The sequence below is a fragment of the Scyliorhinus torazame genome, chromosome 11 (assembly GCF_047496885.1).
Source record: "Scyliorhinus torazame isolate Kashiwa2021f chromosome 11, sScyTor2.1, whole genome shotgun sequence".
Taxonomy (NCBI): domain Eukaryota; kingdom Metazoa; phylum Chordata; class Chondrichthyes; order Carcharhiniformes; family Scyliorhinidae; genus Scyliorhinus; species Scyliorhinus torazame.
Window position 1 is genome coordinate 228,630,859 of NC_092717.1, and position 17,594 is coordinate 228,648,452.

General features: G+C 49.0%; 1 protein-coding gene across 2 annotated transcripts in view; it reads left to right on the plus strand.

Annotated features, from left to right (window-relative positions):
- LOC140385828 (inositol monophosphatase 2-like) overlaps positions 1-12,185 on the plus strand; it is a 58,693-nt gene extending 46,508 nt beyond the window's left edge. Inside the window, exons 6-8 of one of the 2 annotated variants that reach the window (XM_072468392.1) lie at positions 6,401-6,509; positions 8,843-8,994; positions 11,885-12,185. In XM_072468392.1, coding sequence (XP_072324493.1) covers positions 6,401-6,509; positions 8,843-8,994; positions 11,885-12,030 — 407 coding nt within the window. In that variant the 3' untranslated portion in view covers positions 12,031-12,185. The remainder of the gene's footprint in view (positions 1-6,400; positions 6,510-8,842; positions 8,995-11,884) is intronic. The other variant, XM_072468394.1, reaches the window with a different exon arrangement.
- The last annotated feature ends 5,409 nt before the right edge of the window (positions 12,186-17,594 follow it).

Sequence of the window (17,594 nt, forward strand, 5' to 3'; positions counted from 1 at the left end):
CAAATTTTGCTGGCGTGGTGGTCGGCATCGCCACCGGGGGTCGCAGCATGGTTGGGTGACCTGTACGACTTGCTGCGGTTAGAGAAGATAAAGTACGAGTTAAGGGGCTCTGCAGGGGAGTTTGAGAGAAGGTGGGGGATGTTTGTGACCGTGTTTGAGGAGCTGTTCATCGCGGGGGGGGGGGGGTTAAAAAGGTGGAAAATCTGTACAAACTGTATAGTTGATTGTTGGGAAGAATGTTTCCCGGAGTGTTTATTTGCTGTAACCTACTTTGATACAAGTTTGAATAAAATGCATTTGTATCGAGAAGGGCGAGGTGATGTGTTTTGGCAGAAGGAATGAGGACAGGTGATACTGTAAAGACTCAATAGCACAGTGTGCAGGGACAGAGAACCCAGGGCTGCGGGTACATAAGCCTTTGAATGTGGCAGGATATATTGATGGCCTATTTATTTGCGTGGCTGAGTAAGCAGTTACAGTTTGATGTTAAGATAACAATTTATTCAAAGGCTTCAGCTGACGCAGTGTGAACGGTTGTGAGGCCTCCAGGACTGATTGGGAATAATATTCCGACACTTACTCTAATTGCTGGCTCGGGTGAGGAAACCGTTGTGCAGCTCCCGGGCAGCACAGCCCGATTTTCTCATCAGATAATGGAGCACTAAAAAATCAACAGAATGACAGAAGTGTACGCTGGTAAGAGAGCATTTCTTCATGTTTTCTGCTCTTAGTTCAGATATACCCTGTGTTAGATTCTGGGTGAAATAGAAGGAGATTTTCAAACCACTGCTCTGGCTTGGATTTCGACCCAAGCCACAGAAGTGAAATGGTCAGTGCTTACGTTCACAGTGATCGCCAGGTCCCCCGTCACTCCAGAGTTACACCGGACGTTTCGACAGGACAACTCACTTGTCCCGAGACGAGCGGACCTGTGCCAGCAATGTGGAGAGGACACTTCAGTGCAAAGGGACCTTGGGCCTGTCGTGTTGGGTGTTCTGCTATACAGACGAACCAACTCGGTTGTAGATGGTACAACTCTGTTTTATTACTCTTGATAACAACATCTGTAAACTTATGACTGTGGTTCGTAATTTACCCGTTAACCTGTGGACCCAGCCCTAACACTATCTTAGAGAGGCACTCAGCACATGGTGTCTGTCTGAGTGGCACGCTGTGAGCTCTGTGCCCTGAGCTGTCTCCTGCTGGAATGAGCGGGAACTGTGGCGTTCCCCGTTTTATAGTGCGTGTGCTGTCACTGGTGATTGGCTGTGATGTTGCGTGTGTGTTGATTGGTCCATTGATCTGTCCATCAGTGTGTATGTGTGTTTGCACCATGATATGTTTATCTGAATATCATGATCTCCCCCCTTTTTACAAGAATATGTGCCTTTGTGGTAATAAATATTGGTGTGTACTGAGTGCAGCTGAATATGTGTGTGCAATATCTACAACATGTACATGAGGCTAAACTATGTACATAGGAAGGTGTCAGGTGCAACAGAGCAACGAGGTTGTACCATAAACAAAACAAGTGCAATCATCAAACATCGAAAACGAACTCCTGTAACGACAAAAAGAGAAACACATTAACATTGCGGCAGAACATTTAGTGTGTCCACTGTGCAAACAGGCTCATAAGTCCAGCCTAGCAGGTGGGCGACGAGTTCGGGTTGACCGCCTCAAGGGTGGGTCAGGATCCACCGGCTGAGGAATGGGCATAGTGGCAGGAAGCTCCACGAAGTCGACATCAGGGACAACAGGAGGGCGTGACACCGGTGCACGATCACGTAGCGAGCACGGAAGCAGCCGAAGAGCCCGGCGATTACGCCGGCGAATGGAGCATCAGGCATGCGAACCAGGAACGAGCGGGGAGCCACGCGGCGGAGAACTTCGGCAGTTGCCGACCAGCCACCCTCTGGTAGGTGGATACGGACGTTGTCTCCAGGCGCCAAGGCAGGAAGATCAGTTGCCCGAGTGTCATGTGCCACCTTCTGCTGAGCACGCTGCTGTCGCATTCTCTGCAGTACTGGAGCATGGCCGGGTTTAGGAACATGAATGGACGGTACATTGATCCTGAGGGCGCGACCCATCAACAGCTGGGCTGGTGAGAGGCCAGTGGACAGTGGGGCCGAGCGATATGCCAGCAGGGCTAAACAGAAATTTGATCGGGCATCAGCAGCCTTGCAGAGGAGCCGCTTGACGATATGGACGCCCTTTTCCGCCTTGCCATTTGACTGGGGATGCAGAGGGCTGGACATCACGTGTGTGAAGCCATACGAAGCGGCAAAAGACCATTCTTGGCTCGCAAAACAGGGCCCGTTGTCAGACATGGCGGTGAGCGGAATGCCATGGCGAGCGAAGGTTTCGTTGCATGCCCTGATGACAGCTGATGATGTCAAGTCGTGCAGGCGTACGACCTCTGGATAATTTGAAAAATAGTCAATTATAATGACGTAGTCCCTGCCGAGCGCATGAAAGAGGTCCACACCCACCTTCGCCCAGGCACCGTTACCAACTCATGGGGCTGAAACGTCTCAGGGGGTTGTGCCGGCTGAAACCTTTGGCAGGTGGGGCAGTTGAGCACCATGTTAGCGATGTCGCCACTGAAGCCCGGCCAGTATCCAGCTTTTCGGGCCCTCCGCCTGCACATCTCGACCCCGAGATGGCCTTCGTGTAATTGTTCGAGGACCAGCCTGTGCATGCTGTGTGGAATCACAATCCAGTCCAGCTTTAGGAGGACACCGTCAATGACGGCCAAGTCGTCCCGGACATTGTAGAATTGCGGGCACTGTCCTTTGAGCCACCCTTCCGTCATGTGGCGCATCACACGTTGTAGAAGGGGATCAGCCACAGTCTCCCGGCGAATACGGGCCAGACTTGCATCATTAGCTGGCAGATTGGCCGATGTGAAGGCCACATGCGCTTCGACCTGACATACAAACCCCCCCGATTCGGGCGGGTTGCTCACTGCTCTCTGGACAGGGCATCCGCGATGATGAGGTCCTTTCCCGGGTTGTAGACCAGTTGGAAGTCGTACCTCCGGAGCTTGAGCAGAATGCACTGGAGGCGAGGGGTCATCTCATTCAGGTCCTTATTTATGATGCTGACCAGGGGGCGATGGTTGGTTTCCACGGTGAACTGAGGGAGACCATACACGTAGTCATGGAGCTTATCTATGCCGGTTAACAAACCCAGGCACTCCTTCTCAATCTGCGCATAGCGCTGATCTGTGGGGGTCATGGCCCGCGAGGCATAGGCGACCAGGGCCCATGATGCAGTGTCGTCTCGTTGCAGGAGTACCGCCCCAATGCCGGACTGGCTGGCATCAGTCGAGATCTTCGTATCTCGAGAAGTGTCGAAGAACGCGGGGCTGTGGTGAGCTTAATCTTGAGCTCCTCCCATTCCTTCTGGTGTGCGGGCAGCTACTGAAACTCTTCACCAGGTGGCAAAGAGCCATTGTGTGGGAGGCAAGGTTGGGAATGAACTTCCCCAGGAAGTTGACCATCCCAGGAAAGCGTAGCACTGCCTTCTTGTCTCCCGGCTGCGGCATGGCTGTAATAGCTGTCACTTTGTCTGCATCCGGACGCACTCCTGACCGGGATATGTGGTCCCCCAGAAACTTTAGCTCAGTTTGGCCAAAAGAACACTTGGCTCGGTTGAGGCGCAGGCCGTGTTCTTGTATCCGAGCAAAGACGCGCTGGAGACGACTGATGTGCTCCTGTGGTGTGGTGGACCAGATGATGACATCATCAACATAGACGCGCACCCCTTCGATGCCCTCCATCATCTGTTCCATGATTCTGTGAAACACCTTGGATGCCGAGATGATGCCAAACGGCATTCTATTGTAGCAGTACCTGCCAAAGGGAGTGTTGAAGGTGCACAGCTTCCTGCTGGACTGATCCAGTTGAATCTGCCAAAAACCCTTTGAGGCATCAAGCTTTGTAAAAATTTTAGCCCGGCCCATTTCGCTTGTGATCTCTTCCCATTTGGGTATAGGGTAGTGTTCCCCCATGATGTTGTTGTTCAGGTATTTCGGGTCGATGCAGATCCGGAGTTCGCCAGAGGGCTTTTTTACGCACACCATGGAGCTGACCCATGGCGTGGGCTCTGTGACCCGGGCAAGCACTCCTTGGTCCTGGAGATCCTGCAGCTGCTGCTTGAGGCGGTCTTTGAGTGGTGCTGGGACTCTACGAGGTGCGTGAATGACCGGGGTGCCATCCGGTTTGAGCCGTATTCTGTAAGTGTAGGGCAGTGTGCCCATGCCCTCAAAAGCCTCCTGGTTGTGGGCGAGGAGCGAGTGGAGCTGTGCCCTAAAGTCTGCATCCGGGAAGTCGGACGTGCCTTCTGGAGACAGAGTGTGTACCCGCTGAACGAGGTGGAGAACCTTGTGCGCCTAGCAAGGAGTCCTTCGATGATCCAACTATCTCAAAGGACACTGTGGCTGTGTATGCATTGTGTGTAACTTCGAGCTGGCAGGATCCCATGGCCGGGATAACATTTCCGTTGTAATCGACCATCTGACAGCGGGATGGCTGAATCGGTGGTTTGACCTTCAAGGCATAGAAGGCTGACCATGCAATAAGGTTGGCGGAGGCACCAGTGTCTAAACGGAATGTGATTGGTGATTGGTTCACCATTACGGTGGCACACCATTCATCACCCGGATTAACCCTATTCACTGGCATCAGCTGGTGGGTCCTACTTGGGGACATCCGATTCCTGTCAATGACCGCAATGCGGAAGGCTTCCCGGTCGTCAGTATCACCGGTCTGTACATCGTCAGGGTATGACTCGGTGTATGGAGGCTAAATGGCCCGCACGTCCCTGCAAGGCTGGCGGAATTGGGGAGCGTTGGCAGGTTGAGCTGCTCGACAGCAGGCAGCGTAGTGGCCCATCCTGCCACAGCGGAGGCATTGTCGATTCTTTGCTGGACATTGCCGCTTTAAATGTGCGGATCCACAGTTGCCGCACGTCGTGACGTCATGGCGTTCGTTGCGCCACCGCGCATGCGCAGCTCGGCCCTGCGTAGAGCGCGCTTGTGCATCATGTCCCTCTGCGCCGACGTCTCTTTTGGCGCGTACAAGCGTGGGAGGCCGCGGAAAGCGCGCGAAATGGCCGCCCTCGTCCGGGCCGCAGGCCGGGAGGAACTCGATCGACTGGACCCGCTCGGCCTCGTAGGACCCCTGCCGTGCCGATTCGGCCGCCTGGAATTGGGAGTACCGGCTGGTCGCTTTTTCATGGATGACGCAGGCTTCGATGGCGGTGGCTAGGGTGAGCCTCTTAATTTTGAGGAGCTGCTGGCGTAGGGTGCCCGAGGTGACCCCAAAAACTATCTGGTCCCGAATCATGGAATCGAAGGTGGCCTCATAGCCGCAGGACTGCGCGAGGATACGGAGGTGTGTCAGGAAAGATTGAAAAGACTCATCCTTACCCTGCAGGCGCTGCTGGAAGAGGTACCTCTCGAAGCTCTCGTTCACCTCGGCGCTGAAGTGTTGCTCAAGTTTTAGAAGGACCATCTTTTACTTTGTCTTGTCCTCGCCTTCCGTGAACACCAGGGAGTTGTAGATGTGGATGGCGTGTTGCCCTGCCGTGGAGAGGAGGAGGGCGATGTTCCTGGTGTCCGATGCATTCTCCCTTTCTGTGGCTTCTAGGAAGAACTGGAAGCGCTGTTTAAACAGCTTCCAGTTGACGCCGAGGTTTCCAGCGATTGGGAGCGGCTGCGGCGGGCTGATGGTGTCCATGGCGCAGGATGGCGGATCCCTGAAGATGTGCAGGTAGGTCTCACAGTTGCTGGGTTCCAATCCTGGTACTATGTCGTGTTGGGTGTTCCGCTATACAGACGAACCAACACGGTTGTAGATGGTACAACTCTGTTTTATTACTCTTGATAACAACATCTGTAAACTTATGACTGTGGTTCGTATTTTACCCGTTAACCTGTGGACCCAGCCCTAACATTATCCTAGAGAGGCACTCAGCACATGGTGTATGTCTGAGTGGCACGCTGTGAGCTCTGTGCCCTGAGCTGTCTCCTGCTGGAATGAGCGGGAACTGTGGTGTTCCCAGTTTTATAGTGCGTGTGCTCTCACTGTGGCTGTGATGTTGCGTGTGTATTGATTGGTCCGTTGATCTGTCCATCAGTGTGTATGTGTGTTTGCACCATGATATGTTTATCTGAATATCATGACAGGGCCCGCCTTCTCAACTTTGTCCCTCGCCTGAGGTGTGGTGATCCTCTGGTCAAATCACCACCAGTCAGCTCTCACCCTTAAAGGGGAAAGCAGCCTACAGCAAAGGGGCCTTGGAGCTAATTCCTGAAGTGCTCTTTTGTTGGCAATGCTGTTTCTGACTGGGGTCAATGTAAGTTCGCTGAACAATTTGACGTCTTCTCTTACAGACTTGTCAAAGGCTCTGATATTAACTGAACTTGGCTCAATTCGAGATCCTGTGGCAGTAAAGAAGCTGTTTAACAACATGGAGAGGTTACTGAAGGTGCCAGCACATGGGTGAGAAAGTCTAAATCTTCGAAAAAGCTGTAAAATGATTTGTTTTTTCCAATTAAGATGTTACTTGCTCCTAATGCAATGATTTCCAGATGATCACAGAGCCCTATACGTACAGTGTAGATTCTGAGATGTTTAGATTGAATAATAAAATGATAATTTATTCAGGGGAATTAGAAAGTATAAACAGAAATTAAGCTCTTTTGTTCTGAATATCACTTAAATAGGCCCCAGGTGGCAGAGTGGTTAGCACTGCTGCCTCACAGGCAATGGACCCAGGGTCGATTCCAGCCTTGGATGACTGTGTAGAGTTTGCACTTTCTCCCTGTGTCTGCATGCATGGGATTTCCTCCTGGTGCTCCGGTTTCCTCCCACAGTCCACAAATATGCAGGTTAGGTGGATTGGCCATGCAGGTTAGTTGGGGTTATGGAGAAGTAGTGGACAAGGTAGGGTACTTCTTAAGAGGGTCGGTGCAGACTCGATGGACCGAATGGCCTCTTTCTGCACTTTAGGGATTCTGTGGATTAAATTCTACATTTTTACTGACCACTATTTATTGTTTTTCTTCTGTTGAACACTAGGATTTTACCACACACAAATCAGCCATTGAGTGTATCACCTCCCTATGCTCTAACACTTTTTTGTGGTGTATTTTCACACACAGCATAATCAAGCCAGATTTAATAGAAATAAAAATAAATGGCAGATATTAGGCGAATGGTTTACCGACCTCGTTGCCATTGACTTGGTGACGTGACAAGGCTGGTGATTTGCGACACCGGAGATGTCTTGTGAGATTCACCGAACCCTGTGAGACATCACGATGTGGATCTCGCTCCCCCCCCCCCCCCCCCCACCCTCCCATGGCGGCCCACCCCTGAGGAGGGTCCCCCCAAACCTCACTGATCACTGGGGTGGCAAGTCCGGCACCCCCGGGCTCTTTGCCTGTGAGCAAAGAAAGCTACTCACCTCCTCGGCTCCCCGCAGAAGCCCTCCCAACAGGTTCACGTTTTAAAAGGGCGTACTAATTGGCACCAGCGTGACCACTTGCTGGGGAGGCCGATGAATCACAGGAGGCCGTTGGATATGGGGTGGCTCCCGTTAATTGCATGGAAATGGGGCTTAAGTGGTGATAATTGGTTTTTCGCCACGCTACGGCGAGATCCCGATTTCGCCTACGGGAGTGGGCCGGTTGCATCGCAAACCGTTTGGCACCAGGCGCAGTTCTTGTTTTCAGTCTCTCCCGCTATTCACCAGCCTTGTTTTGCTTGAGCAAGAGCGTAACAAGGCCGGAGAATCATAGAATTTACAGTGAAGGAGGCCATTCAGCCCATCGAGTCTGCACCGGCTCTGAGAAAAATCACCCTACCCAAGCCCACACCTCCACCCTATCCTCGTATCCGTACCTAACCTTTTTGGACACTACAGGGCAATGTATCATGGCAATCTTCCACAGACCTGCACATCTTTGGACTGTGGGAGGAAACCGGAGCACCCGGAGGAAACCCACGCACACACGGGGAGGACGTGCAGACTCCACTCAGCCAGTGACCCAAGCCGGGAATCGAACCTGGGACCTTGGAGCTGTGAAGCAACTGTGCCAACCACTGTGCTACCGTGCCTCACATGTTCATCATCATGTTCAAATCCCTGTATGGCCTCATCCCTTCCTATCTCTGTAATCCTCTCATGTATAACTCTCAGAATTCTGCATTTGTCCAGCTCTGATCCTGCTGTACATCCCTGCATGCTCTTTGCCTAATCATTTTGGCCATGTCTTCAGCTGTCGAGGCCCAAAGTTCTGGAACTCTTACCCTGGGCCTTTACCTCTAACTCCCTCTCTTTCTTTGAGGCCTCCTTGAAACCACATGTTTGAGGCAGCTTTTAATTACCTCCTAATATTTCCCGCTTGAGCTCAGTGATGATTTATCTCTGATTACACTTCCTCAAGGCTTTGGGGGTTACTGATCCTACGTTAGAGGCATCATTGTAAACGCAAGTCGTTGTTTTTTGTGTTATGTCGCTTTAATGAGGGGCAGTGAGTTATTTATCAGAAACAATCTCAGCCCAACTTTGAACCTTTATGTATAATCCTCTTTTTAAGATCCCGCCTTACCATCCATGGTTTGAAACTATGGGTAGTCAGCTGAACAAGTCTGTACATAAGAATACTTCAAATCCCCGATTTGTTTTAAAAACAGGGACTTCCTATTTTCCAATAGCCTTAAAGTAAGAATAATATTCCTTGAAGTCTGGAAGACAGTGAATGCAATTAGTGCAGATTTTTGATCATAATTGTACTGATTTTTTTTCTTGCTGTTTCTACGATTCCCAGGATCAGGATAATAGGAAGCGCGGCTCTTGACTTGTGCCATGTTGCAGCTGGTGATGTAGACGCCTTTTACCAGTTTGGCCTCCATTGCTGGGATATGGCTGCCGCCGCTGTGATCGTGAGGGAGGCCGGAGGAATCATGATGGATACAACAGGTAGGTGCAGCTGGCTCGTAAATTCTGGCTGATAACGCCACACGCAAGAACCCGATAGACATTTGTTTCCTGTAGGGTTTGCACCATGGAACAGTCCAACCCTAATCCCAAAGTATGTTTTAATCCCCCGAGAGTATTGTTCAACTGTCTTCTAACCGACCTAACAAGCCTGGTCCACACAGAGCTGAAAGTAGAACATCCTCCTGCGTCAGAGCCAACCCAGAGGCTCTGCATAATGAACAAAAGTCTGGTGATGATATTCCCTCTGCTAGATGCCCCCCCTCAGTCCACAGTTGAGATTAGATACAGTGCGGGGAGGTTTGCCAGAAAAACAGATGGGCTTGGGTTGGGTGGCTAGGTGGCAGGACCAGTGTGACTGGCAACCCAGCTTGCCCAGGAAGTGGGTTGGTAATTTAAATATTATAATGAGGCTACGCACCTTCTATTTAACCACAAGACTATCAAAGAGTGCTGATGGATCCAGGCGGTAAATGCGTTTCCACTTTCCTGCTGAATTTAGTTTTACCCGCTTCATCCCTCATCCTTTCCTTCCCCCTTCTGATCGTCACCCGATGTTTCTCATCTCCACACCAGGCCTCTGTTCTCTCCCTTTCTCCCTCCCACGCCTCCAGCCCCCAACTGCAGCCCCGTGCTGACCGCCAGCCATCCTCTCAATCTGACTGGCTGCAGCAGGGAAATGGAGGCAACAAATTGCTAATCCCATCCTCCCGTTAAACGCAGCAGGACTGGAGGGAAACCCAGTTTTCCCGACCTCAAAACTCCTACCCCGCTTCCGAGTTAATATCCAGCCAGCAAGCCGCCATCCAACCCATATTCCCTCCATTCAAGGTACAATGCAGTGAAGCCCCAAATATGCCTCCCATCTGATAACTTCTAATGGATAGAAAGCAGAACTGTTCCAGTGATTGGATGCTTTAGGTGGAGCAATCATGACTTGAGAGCAGTGACCCTAATAGAACATAAAGGAGAAAGCTTGTTAATAAGGACACTAGGATTCATTTCATTTGGGAAAACTCAGTAAGCCAGTGATAGGCACCCTAGGCTAGTGAGTGCTTCATCTTAGTGGACCATGAGATTGAAATCAGGTTTGTTCACTAACCATAGAATCCCTACAGTGCAAAGGAGGCAATTCGGCCCTTTGAACAAACACACTACATAGGCCCAATCCCCCATGGTATTCCTGAAACCCTACCTTAAGAGGCAATTGATCATGGCCAATCCACCTAACCTGCACACCTTTGAACTGTGGGAGGAAATCGGAGCACCCGGAGGAAATCCACGCAGACACGAGGAGAAAGAGCAAACTCCACACATCCAGTCACCCAAGGCCGGAATCACACCCGAGTCAATGATGCTGTGAGGCAGCAGTGCTTACCACTGTGCCTCCCATGACCCCATGAACAAGATTAAATATATTTAATACGTGTCGAATATTTCATAATGAGTTATAGAAAATACTTAATCATTTATCTATTAACTATCATTAACTTCAAATGATAAAAGCAAAATAAATATTTACACTTTGAATGCAGAGGGTGTGTATGGCCCTCAGAATGAATGTTGTGAGCAATCAGAATGCTCCTCACTGAACTTGCCCTTGCTTTATGTGCAAATGACTTCAGTCACATTGGTATGAGGTAAAAGCATGGACAGAAATCAGCAGAATGCGGCAATGGTCAACAAAATGTCTTGTGAGTCACAATCAGAACCCAGATGGGCTGCATGTGGCACCAAGGCTGCAGGTTGCCCACCATTGCGGTAAACCCATGTCCTAATATGTAACATGAGGCGTGGCACGGTGGCACTGGTTAGCACTGCTGCCTCACAGCACCAGGGACTCGGGTTTATTTCCAACCTTGGGTAAGTATTGATGTGGAGTTGGCACATTCTCCCCGTGTCTGCGTGGGTTTCCTCCCACAGACCAAAGATGTGATGGTTCGGAGGATTGGCTAAACCCTAAATTGCCCCTTAGTGTCCAGGGATGTGCAGGTTAGGTGGGGTTACGGGAATGGGCCTAGGTGGGGATGCAGGTTAGGTGGGTCGAATGGCTTCTATGATTCTAGCTGGACAAGCAGCATGTAGCTTACTAATGTTCCAGTTGTTAGGTTGTAGCTGGGTAAACTACAGCAGTACACCTGTGCATGTTGGGAAATCCTTCAACGTTAGACCTACTGAGGTGCAAACGGCCTCTCTAAATTGGAAGTGGCTCTATGGGAACCATGTCTGATCTTCATAAAGGGCAAACTGAAAATCTGTCTTTTACAATACCTTGACGATATTTAAAGATAAGCTATTGGTTGTTAGTGGAAACCATCTTCCTTTGTGCTGGGTAGGACTCCAGCCATTGGAGAGATTTCCCTTTGAACGCCATTGAATGAGTTTTACTGGGCGGTGCCTCAATCAGAGGGCAGTTGCTGTCACTGCCCCTCCTGCAGTAGTCAGCACGTGTCTACATTTGCATTGAGGTGATGCAAGGCCGAGAGACTGCAGCAGCATTTGAACCGAGTGCTGGTGAGTACATCGGGTGCTGGCTTTTCCTTTCAGACCAGATGAAGAAGTAAACTGTGCCACTGCTTGGCAGGCTGCTTGCTCTTCGATGACTTGTGGCAATAAATGGAATGGAGAGAGAGTGAGGAATACCATCATAGATATATAGCCAACGTATGGTCAGATTCTTGACCCAGATCTCCACCCATTTGTCTCTTCTTGGTTTTGCTGCTTTGTGGAAGTCATTGAGCAAAATTGAGCGTTAATAGCAAACAGGTTGATATTTGTACCAGTGTTACCTCATTGAATCTTACAATGCCCAATTGTTATATGGATTTATGAAAAGTTGATCCTGCTTTTACTGAGCCGACATCAGTTGTAGTTATCTTGTTTCTAGGAGAATCGTTAGACCTCATGTCTCGGAGGGTGGTGGCTGCTGGCACTTCTGAGATGGCTCATAAGATTTGCAAGGAACTGCAGCCAGTGGTGTACGAACGGGATGACAGCACTGAAAGCACAAGTAACTGACTGTTTAAATAAAGACAAATTCGGAGTGTTCACTGGTGGAACCGTAGCAGAACTGCACTGTTGAATCTTAAACCTAACTTACAGTGACAAGCTGCCATGATCTCCACACTGCTCCTTGCACTGTGACTGATGGCAAAAAAAATGTAACAGTGAACTGGCCGAATAATGTCCCATTCTCCATGCAGGAACCAACAATGTGCATCTTCTATTGAGTTGTGTTGGTCTAATTTTCTACTGTTACCATTTAATGTTTGGACAGATTGATGGGGATAAATGATCATTGTAACCCAACTGGCTGGTGAGGGAGCACGGTACATGGAATTCGGTGCACTGCTGCCTTTACACTGACTACAATGGACAATTAAACCAGACGAGCTGTAAAGTCAAGATTGCACCTACTCCTATCAGTTCCTCCATAAACATATTGGCAGGAATTTTCCAGCCGCTCACCAGCGGTGGGATTCTCCGGCACCCCCACCCACGGCATTCCCTGTAGCGTGGAGTGGCTTCAATGGGAATTTCCGTTGATAGCGGCAGGAGCAGAGATTCCCGCTAACAATGACCAGTGCGCCACCTCCTGCTGCCAAGAAACACGTGGCTGGGGAGGGTCTGCGAATCCCGTCCATTGGCCCAACCCCCCCCACGTAGTCTGTTGGGTTGGAGCTGACACAGTGACTTACTGAAGTGTGATGGGAGTGTGCAAAAACCTGGAACTAAAACTGTGATTCTGCAAAATATCAGTAAAAGATTAATCTCTCATCCTTTATCCAATATTTCAACCAATTCAACAATAATTCATTACTAACGGAGAAAATAAAAGTCAGGTTTAACATGTGTGTTCTCTTACTTAAACTACTCTCTGATTAAATGGGTCTTTGATGGGAGAGCAAAATGTGAGTGATAATGAGCCCGCTGTCCATTATCAACGATGCTTTTGTCTTATTCTTTCATGAGATTTGTGTGTGATTGGCAAGATCAGCATTTATTCCCCACCTCTGATTGTCCTTGAAGTGAGCAGCTTGCCATTTCAGAGGGCAGTTAAGAATCACCCATATTCTTGAGGATCTAGAATCATGTCGGCCAGACCAAGTAAGGATGGGAGATTTCCTAAAGGGCATTATCAAACCAAGGTTTTCACGTCAATCAATCAATGATAGTTATCATGGTCAGCATTACTGAGACTGGTTTTACATTCCAAATTAATGAATAGAATTTTAATTCCATGGGGGGATTCAAACCTACATCCCCAGAGAATGAGCCTCTGAATTACTAGTCCAATGACATAACCACCACACCACCATCTCCCCATCTCCCCTATCACACTGAGTGCGGCCTAAACAGGCTCCGTATTGATCAGCATACATTACTGTCAAAGATCAATTTGACCCTCCAAAATGTTTGAATCCAAACTCAAATGTTTTTGTAACTAGTTTTCATTTTAATTACTGTTGAGTGCATCGCTGAAAGTCTAACAGTCTGTAAACAGAGACATACTCCGACTGCTTTTAAAAAATGTCCTATTTTTTAAACCAACTTGTATTTCAGGGTTTTATTAATTTTACTGAGAATGCATCGTTGGCATAGAAATAAAATTTAAGTTCATTAATAAATAGTTTTATATTGTTGTCTCATCTCATGTCATTTCAAATCTGAAACATATTTGAACACACATTCCTGCTCTTTGACACACACCGGTTCCGGGGGGCACGGATCTTAACCAATTCAATCAAAATGACGAGTAGGTTCAATGTAGGGGGCGGGATTCTCCGCCGTCGGGATGCTCCGTTTTGCCGGCGCCCGGGGGTTTCCCGATGGCGTGGGGCTGCCCCACAATGGGAAATCCCATTGACCAGCCGGCAAAATGGAGCATCCCGCCCAGCGTTTTAAGAGGGACTTGGATTGTTAGTTGACAAGGGCGAATGTGCAGGGTTACAGGGAGAAGGTGGGGAGAATGGCACGAGGTACATTGTTCATTCAGGGAGCAGGCACAGATATAACCCATCCGTGTGATTTTTTTTTAATGTAGTTTTTCAAGTTTTTACAAGTGTTGCTTCAAAATAAAAGAAAAAGAGGGGGGAAAAAGCCATAAATATCAATGCAAAACAGGTACAGCACATAACAGAGGTCATTGCAAAAGCAGGGACAAATAAAATCGGATGAATCGGGGACAATATTCCCAACGTATTCCTTCCCCGGATACCGATCCGTCTGTATCACAGCAGGACACAGTTACATCCTACCCAGAGCTTCAAAAGAGAATAACAGGAAAAACATACCCTGAAAACCCCAGAGTTAAAGGAGAATTATACTGACGCCCACAACGTAATCAAACTCCCCTCCAGGCCCAGGTCAGAGCAGACAACCAACACAGAACTCCAAGAGTACAAGGAGAGAATCGGGCACCACCGGTTCAAGGAAATCCCAAACCCAGGGGGAGCGATTAAGCAATCGTGATGTGCCTGGCGCAGATCCAGGTGCTTCCCTGGAGAGCCCCAAATTGGGTTTTGTGCTGGGCGCCAGGCCGATTGTGAGTCACCTGACTCGCTCCGTCCGATGCGATCTGGACCTCGCCCTCACTTGGTGAAATTCAGATCAGCATATTTAAATGAGCCATTCGGCTTATTTAAATACTCGGACGCCAGATGAGTTGACGACCACGCGTGTGAGACCTCGCTAGGGTGCCATTTAGTACTGCTCTACACCAACGTGGACCAGGTGTAACAGCATCTCATGGCATCTTGCAGGCCATTAGAGACCCCCAGGTGGTCAGGGACGGGCAGTGTGGTACGCTGGCACCTTGGCACTGTCAGTCTGACACCCTGGCAGTGTGCCAGGGTGTCCAAATAGCAGTGCCAGGAAGCCAAGTGCACTGCCTGGTGCCAGGTTGGCACTACCAGGGTTCAGGCCCATTGAAGGAGAGGGGAGTTCCTAGAGGTTTTGCCAATGCTGGGGGGGTGGGGGGTGACGAAGGGGGTCAATAAAGTGAGCTTGAAGCAGGGGGAGAAAGATCAGAACTGCTGTTCAAAATTGCGCCCCGATCTGAAAGCAGCCATTCCTGCTGGCGAGATCAGCATGCCAGCAGGAAAAGTCTCGGAGTGTGGTCTCAGCAGGGAGGTGAAGTGCTGTTGAATAATGAGGTGGTTCTCGGCACTGCAGCCGCCAAACGTGCCCAAAAGCAGACTTTAAATTTTGTGTACTGAATCGCACCCAGGGTCACCGACAAAAAATTAAGAGAAGAGTAAAGAGCAAGGACATGAGCTACCAAACGCCATCCATCCGGTCCCAGGTCCTAGGGAAGGAGAGGCCACCGGACAGTCGAACCACATCTTCCCTCAGGGCACGTCAAAATAGCCTTTCTTGTGAAAGACTTTCCAACTTAAAGGTCAGAATTTTCCAGCGAGCCATTCAAACGTCTGATTACTTTGCCGGGATCAGAAGATTTCTAGGGAGAGGGGCCAGAAAATTCTGGCTAACATATCCAAGCCTCTAATGCTTGGACTACTGACGGAGCATCAAGTGATTAAATTCCACATTGTTCTGGTAAATTAACTTGCAAAATGGTTGGCACTACATCCGGAAGTGCAATTTGTTTCTAGTCTGTTTACCCTGGTAGCGCCTGTGTCCGTGCAGGACGTCCAGGTGTGCGCACTTTTGTTGTCTTTGGTTATGCTTTGGTCTCCTTGGATCCAATTTAATTGAGGTATTCAAAATCATGAAGGGTATTGAAATAAAGAGAAACTGTTTCCAATGGCAGAATGATCAATAACAAGATTGCAGATTTGCGATTAGTAAAAGACCCTGAAGCAATTTGGGGAGACGACAATGAGTTGTTGTGATCAAGAATTCACAGCTTGGAAGGAGATTCAACAATAACTTTCAAAAGGGAATTCCATAATTATTGGAAGGGCTTTGGGTGAAGAGCAGGGCAGTGGGGTTAATTAATTAGCTCTTTCAAAGGTCTAGTGTAGACACGATGGGCTAAATAGCCACCTCGGGTATTATTCTATCATTCTATATATTGCAAAGTGCCAGGCTGGTGTTGCAAAGTTATTTAACAGCGAAGAATAAAGGAATATCCCTCCCCTTGGGACAGGAAAGGCAGATGGAGTTTAATCCGGACAAATGCAAGGTGATGCATTTTGAAGGATCAAATCTAGGTATGAATTATACTGTAAATGGCAGCACCCTTAGGAACATTAACATCCAGAGGGGTCTGGGCGTGCAGGTCCACAGTTCTCTAAAAGTGGCAACAGAGGGGGCCAAGGTGATTAAGAAGGCATAAGGCATGCTTGCCTTCATCAGCCAGGCAGCAGTATCACAGCTGTGAGCACTGCTTCACAGTTCCAGGTCCCCAGGTTCGATTCCCAGCATGGGTCACTGTCTGTGCGGAGTCTGCACGTTCTTCCCGTATCAGCGTGGGTTTCCTCCGGGTGCTCCGGTTTCCTCCCACAGTCCAAAGATGTGCAAGTTAGGTGGATTGGCCATGATAAATTGCCAAAAAGTGTCCAAATTATTTATATTAATGATTTGGATGAGAATTTAGGAGGCATGGTTAGTAAGTTTGCAGATGACACCAAGATTGGTGGCACAGTGGATAGTGAAGAAGGTTATCTAGGATTGCAACGGGATCTTGATCAATTAGGCCAGTGGGCCGACGAATGGCAGATGGAGTTTAATTTAGATAAATGTGAGGTGATGCATTTTGGCAGATCGAATCAGGCCAGGACCTACTCAGTTAATGGTATGGCGTTGGGGAGAGTTATAGAACAAAAGGATCTAGGAGTACAGGTTCATAGCTCCTTGAAGGTGGACAGGGTGGTGAAGAAGGCATTCGGCATGCTTGGTTTCATTGGTCAGAACATTGAATACAGGAGTTGAGACGTCTTGTTGAAGTTGTACAAGACATTGGTACGGCCACACTTGGAATACTGTGTGCAGTTCTGGTCACCCTATTATAGAAAGGATATTATTAAACTGGAAAGAGTGCATAAAAGATTTACTAGGATGTTGCCGGGACTTGATGGTTTGAGTTATAAGGAGAGGCTGGATAGACTGGGACTTTTTTCCTTGGAGTGTAGGAGGCTTAGGGGTGATCTTATAGAGGTCTATAAAATAATGAGGGGCATAGATAAGGTAGATAGTCAACATCTTTTCCCAAAGGTAGGGGAGTCTAAACCTAGAGGGCATAGGTTTAAGGTGAGAGGGGAGAGATTCAGAAGGGCCCAGAGGGGCAATTTCTTCACTCAGAGGGTAGTGAGTGTCTGGAATGGGCTGCCAGAGGTAGTAGTAGAGGCGGGTACAATTGTGTCTTTTAAAAAACATTTAGATAGTTACATGGGTAAGATGGGTATAGAGGGTTATGGGCCAAGTGCGGGCAACTGGGACTAGCTTAATGGTAAAAACTGGGCGGCATGGACTGGTTGGGCCGAAGGGCCTGTTTCCATGCTGTAAACTTCTATGATTCTATGATTCTATAACCCGCACATCTTTGGACTGTGGGAGGAAACCAGAGCACCCGGAGGAAACCCACGCACACACGGGGAGAACGTGCAGACTCCGCAGAC